Below are 6,086 nucleotides of genomic sequence, written 5' to 3' on the forward strand. Positions count from 1 at the left end.
GTTTTTGGGGATTTGACCATTAATCTCCCTCCCATCATTACCTTATTGTACCAACTAATCCGACCACGCCACTGTGATGTTATGTTTCTTTGCTGTTGTTTTTACCATTAATGGTCAAATGTTTCATAAGATACAGAATGGACAGACATGAGGACCAGAGAAAGTTAGAACCTAAATGTTAATAAATGTTTATTTAGATGAGTGTGAGATGTCAGTCCATTTGCTGCTGTATCAAAGAGCATCTTTAGACAGTCTATCACTCATTTATATTCTAGTCTATCTGTCACTGTTTGTGACTCTTACTGTACCTCATTTATATCCATCAAACAAATAGTGGTGTCCCCCCAACCAGATAGAAAACTTCTGGTCCATATCTGGCCCACACCTGACACATTCATCCTGCCCACATGAAATGATGGCACTTATTGTAGGTGCTCCACTCCAGAACTTGGCCACAACCAAGCCATCACAACTCCAGATGTCACCAAGATCAGACCAAATAATTATGGTACCTTAAAATGGGACACTTTTGGCTCACATCCAGATTAGTTGCTGCTAACTTTCCATAAAAAGCCAAAACTGGCCCAAATTTGTTCCAAGATAACTGGTCTACATTTGCAGCATCACATGTGGGCCACTTTAGGCTCACATCCTCTTTGTAGTAGCCAGAAGAATGCCAAAAGTGTGGGATAGTTGCCGAATGTGGCCCACATCTGTATGCTATCTGAGATATCAATTTTTGGTTCAGTTTTTTCCCATCTGGCCCGGCCACCCTGAAGAGAACTCATTCTAGCCGTTTGGACTCGTAGTAGAGTTCTTGGGTCATTTCTCAAAGCTCATGACCATAGGTGAGGGTTGGAACGTGGATGGACCAGTACTTGGAGGTGCTGATCCTCATCTCAGCAGCTTCACATTCAGCTCAGAACCATCCCAGAAGGAGCTGAAGATCTTTGTTCAACCAGATCAAGAGAAAAACATGGTCCACAAAGAGCAGAAAGGTTATCGTTCATGGAGGTCACTTTGATTCTAGTGAGCAGCCTCTTTGGTTCTAGTATCCCCATCTATAGATAATGTCTAGGAAGTAAAAACATATTCTCCCATCTATACTCCTTACACGTCCACCACTTGTAAATAAATACTGAAAAAGATAAAGCACACTTTTAATGTGAAAAGACCTTCACCGTTGACAAACAATGGTTTATTTAATAAAATTAGTGCAGTTTGTGGATCAGCCACAGTTAAAATCTTATACTATAAGTTACAGGAAAGGTCATTATTTAGTTTTGGGATCCGCCCGTTACTTTTTCTCATGAATTATCCTGTAAGGAAACAGATTTACAATCAAATAGAATAATCAATGTATTCATTGTGTGTGTGTTAAAGAGCTTGTTGCACTTGTACTTTTACCACAACTCTGTACAGCACTTTGTGATTTTATCTGTAAAAAGCGCTTTATAAATAAACTACTTACTTACTTACTTGTGTGTGTGTCACTGTGTGTGTGTGTAACTGTGTGTGTGTTACTGTGTGTGTTACTGTGTGTAATATCAGATCACTGCAAACAACAAAACACATCATAGAATAGGACAACGTAGCAGTAATCACCACCTCTGAGGAAGACTGCAAACAACATTTAAACATATGAAGTAAAACCTGCTCCTAACATCTTTGTCTGAAAAAAGAAACAAAGTTATTTATGAAACTGTCAAACAGCAGCAGGAGTGAGTGAAAACGCCCCAAAGGAAGAACACACTGACCATTGTTGGTTTAAACCTTTAACGCCTGAGACCCAGTGTGTGTGTGTGTGGGTGTGTCCAAGACCAATAAAGCTTTTTAACACACACACAATGAATACATTGATTATTCTATTTGATTGTAAATCTGTTTCCTTACAGGATAATTCATGAGAAAAAGTAACGGGCGGATCCCAAAACTAAATAATGACCTTTCCTGTAACTTATAGTATAAGATTTTAACTGTGGCTTTGACAGAAAAATGCAGCTGATCCACAAACTGCAATAATTTTATTAAATAAACCATTGTTTGTCAACGGTTTTCTCTTGATCTGGTTGAACAAAGATCTTCAGCTCCTTCTGGGATGGTTCTGAGCTGAATGTGAAGCTGCTGAGATGAGGATCAGCACCTCCAAGTACTGGTCCATCCACGTTCCAACCCTCACCTATGGTCATGAGCTTTGAGAAATGACCCAAGAACTCTACTATGAGTCCAAACGGCTAGAATGAGTTCTCTTCAGGGTGGCCGGGCCAGATGGGAAAAAACTGAACCAAAAATTGATATCTCAGATAGCATACAGATGTGGGCCACATTCGGCAACTATCCCACACTTTTGGCATTCTTCTGGCTACTACAAAGAGGATGTGAGCCTAAAGTGGCCCACATGTGATGCTGCAAATGTAGACCAGTTATCTTGGAACAAATTTGGGCCAGTTTTGGCTTTTTATGGAAAGTTAGCAGCAACTAATCTGGATGTGAGCCAAAAGTGTCCCATTTTAAGGTACCATAATTATTTGGTCTGATCTTGGTGACATCTGGAGTTGTGATGGCTTGGTTGTGGCCAAGTTCTGGAGTGGAGCACCTACAATAAGTGCCATCATTTCATGTGGGCAGGATGAATGTGTCAGGTGTGGGCCAGATATGGACCAGAAGTTTTCTATCTGGTTGGGGGACACCACTATTTGTTTGATGGATATAAATGAGGTACAGTAAGAGTCACAAACAGTGACAGATAGACTAGAATATAAATGAGTGATAGACTGTCTAAAGATGCTCTTTGATACAGCAGCAAATGGACTGACATCTCACACTCATCTAAATAAACATTTATTAACATTTAGGTTCTAACTTTCTCTGGTCCTCATGTCTGTCCATTCTGTATCTTATGAAACATTTGACCATTAATGGTAAAAACAACAACAAAGAAACATAACATCACAGTGGCGTGGTCGGATTAGTTGGTACAATAAGGTAATGATGGGAGGGAGATTAATTGTCAAATCCCCAAAAACCCAAAGAGAGGTGACACCCAAACTGTGAGGTCACCTGAATGATATAAAACACAGAGGTAACAGTGGAGATCAACCAGCTGAACATCAATCTCTAGAAGAACCAAACCTCAGCACCAACCTGTTCATCATGATGATCAGAATCCTCTGCCTGAGCGTCCTCGTGCTGCTTTTCTGCACAGGTAACAACATCCTCCACTCAATCACATTTAGTTCATGTCACAATGTCTGATATTATATTTAAAATGTTCTGGTATCCACTTAGAACTGATGATGCTAATGATTAAAAATAAACATGTTAGAAAAACTGAGAGAAAGTAGAAGAACTGATTCTGTTTTTGCACCAACAACTGTTTGCCGTGAATGTATTGATTGATAATGTAGTCTTTCACACTGTACTAATGCACATCTAATGCTTCCTTTTCCACAGACATTGAAGCTAAAAAAGAAAAGTTCAAAAAGTTCAAGTGTTACACTTGTACAGAGAAATACTGCAAAAAACAACAGTATTGTAGTGAAGGACAGGTCTGCATGAGCGCCTCTGTTATCGGTACTGTTTGCTTCTCTTCATTTCCTTTGATAGACAAACAGTGACCGGCTTGGCTTTGCATGCTAATCCACTTTATACCTTACAGAAGTCACACATGGACATCAGAATAAATCCTACTACAGGTCCTGTACGTCACCTTCATACTGTCCAAAGAGTGAAAAAGCAGAGACCTTGTCCATCGGCTTGGGTTATCAGGTGTTTGTGGCGAACGTTAAGTGCTGCAAGTCCCATCTCTGCAACAAAAAACGTCAACCCCGTAAGACCTTTGAAACACAATCAAACTAATGCTGCTCCATACTCTGTGGGTAGTTTACACTGGTGTGTTATGCTGTTCTTTTCAGACCCTAAGATACCATCAGGAAATGGGTTGACGTGCCTTTTCTGCAGCAACACTAAAAACCCAAAGGAATGCAAAGTCAAGGAATGCATTGGAAATCAAACTCACTGCGTGCGAGCAATCAGTAAGTGTGTTTCCATTCTTCTCCCACTGCTGTGAACTTTGAACCTTCTCATGGCCCATTGTTGGAGAATCCTGTGTCAAAGATTTGTTGGTAGTTTCTAAAGGACATCAAACTGTAAGAAATATCTAAATGTCATCAAACTTTAAAGGGATCCTCAACCTAAAGTCCAAAGACAGATCAGCTGAAAGTCTGTTCTCTGTGATCTTTTGTACTGATGTAGAAGCTGCAGGTACAATAAAAAGCTCTTAAACTCAGGCTTGTGGAGGTGGACGTGTTGGACAAACTATCAGGAAGTGCTCCATTCACTAACTCAGACTGGTTTGACGAGGTTACCATGGTTGCCATGGTAGCATAGACTTCCTGTTTGAAGGTGTCTTCCTTGTTCAGCTGAAGTCATGTGTGGATCTGTAGTAAGTTATAGTAAGAAGTACCATTCCTCCTTTCCTGGTAAGTCCAACAGTAGAATCTGTCCCCTGTGATATTCCTGGTATTTTTAGGAATAACGTCATTACGTCCAATGAATTAGTGACTCCTAACTAAGCACTACAAGCTCAGAGTGAAATTATTATTATCATAACAATCTCTCTATAGGAGCCTGAATACTAAGAGTAGTCCTGAAGTGATCACACGATATGTGAACGCTGATTGGCTGAAATCTCCAAAATGGCCACACCCCCTCTTAAAGGAACATTACATGTGTTTGAGGCTAAATGTGGATGTAATTGACTCTAAAGACATTTCTGATTGGAAGTAGTAACTATTTATTATTCAGCTTTAGAGTGATCATCTAAAGAGCTTTCATGGGATGGTTGGTGTCACTTTAACACTCATATTACAAAGCCCTGCTGAGTAATAGCATCACAGACCTCTCTGTGAAACAACCATGTATTGATTCTATTTGCAGGAGGTTTAAAAGTTTGACTCTTTGACTTTGTCTTTGGCAGGAAATGGAACTCATCAGAGTGGGTGTGCAACTAAAAACTTCTGTCACCCCGACAAGATACTTGGACGCTACAAGCCTGTTAATGGCTTCGCTGGTGCCCTCAGTTTTCCAGCTGAGTGTGAGAAAGCAAAACCTGCACCTGAGCCAACAACTGCTGAACCAACAACTGCTGAACCAACAACTGCTGAACCAACAACTGCTGAACCAACAACTGCTGAACCAACAACTGCTGAACCAACAACTGCTGAACCAAAGTGTGTTCCAGTTGAAACCACTCCTGAACCAACCCTTCCACCCTGTGATAGAAAGGGATAACTACTCCCACCACGTAAAAGCAGTTTCTTTGTCTTGCTGACAAAACCATTAAAAGGTTGATTAAAGTCTGGGTGAATCTTTAGTGGATCCTACATCAAACATAGAGATCTTAACAAACTTATCAGACCACCACCCACTGTGAGCTTAAATCACAGCAATGGTAAATATCTTTGTTTCTGTCATTTGGCTAATCTCCTAAACAAAAAAAATAGTCGGTGGTTGAATACATTTGTTAACCAACTCATGTGATGTTTTGCTTTTAGTGATGTTATTAGATGATGAATTAATGAAGATCAAAGCTTCTTTCAAAGGAGCTTTGATGACTTCTAACTTCTAAATGTGACTCTTTTAGTAAAGGTAGCAGGGCTGAGTTTCTAATGCTTTCTTAAAATGCTTTCTGCATGGGAACAATCATTAAAGAGGTGAAATAAAACTATCAGCAAACAATCTGTGTTCAAGTGTGTTTTTGTTCAAACTTAGTGTTTGATTTAATCTGCTGTTTAAACTGTGTTATCAGGTGGTGCAGGTACTTATCATTAATAGCAGCTGTGATGTATTTTAGACTATTCTGCAAGTTCATCTGATAATATTCAAACACCAGTTTAAGCTACGGTTACACAGCAATTAGGAGACCTTTAATTTAGCGTTAGAGAGAACATTAATGTCCCCATGTTTGTACTTTACACAACGTATAAATGATACATAAAGTATGTGAGGCACCAACAATATCCAGGTAATAAGTGACAGATATCAGTCCCTGCACATTTTTATTTAATTTGGGGAAATTATGTAAA

At 39.6% G+C, this 6,086-nt stretch overlaps 1 protein-coding gene across 1 annotated transcript; it reads left to right on the forward strand.

Annotated features, from left to right (window-relative positions):
* The first annotated feature begins 3,104 nt into the window (after window positions 1-3,104).
* LOC114471058 (keratin-associated protein 16-1-like) lies at window positions 3,105-5,300 on the forward strand. Its single transcript, XM_028459598.1, has 5 exons — window positions 3,105-3,205; window positions 3,454-3,573; window positions 3,659-3,829; window positions 3,915-4,034; window positions 4,979-5,300. The coding sequence occupies exons 1-5, from the start codon at window positions 3,154-3,156 to the stop codon at window positions 5,290-5,292; spliced, it is 777 nt and encodes a 258-aa protein (XP_028315399.1). The 5' UTR covers window positions 3,105-3,153; the 3' UTR covers window positions 5,293-5,300.
* Window positions 5,301-6,086: the final 786 nt, after the last annotated feature.

The sequence above is a fragment of the Gouania willdenowi genome, chromosome 10 (assembly GCF_900634775.1).
Source record: "Gouania willdenowi chromosome 10, fGouWil2.1, whole genome shotgun sequence".
In the NCBI taxonomy this organism is placed as follows: Eukaryota; Metazoa; Chordata; class Actinopteri; order Blenniiformes; family Gobiesocidae; genus Gouania; species Gouania willdenowi.

Bases quoted from the DNA above. Each gene is read 5' to 3' on its own strand.
- LOC114471058 (XM_028459598.1), top strand. From the start codon at position 3,154: ATGATGATCAGAATCCTCTGCCTGAGCGTCCTCGTGCTGCTTTTCTGC. The intron at 3,574-3,658 runs GTACTGTTTGCT...TATACCTTACAG, and splicing joins CATGAGCGCCTCTGTTATCG to AAGTCACACATGGACATCAG. The intron at 4,035-4,978 runs GTAAGTGTGTTT...TGTCTTTGGCAG, and splicing joins TCACTGCGTGCGAGCAATCA to GAAATGGAACTCATCAGAGT.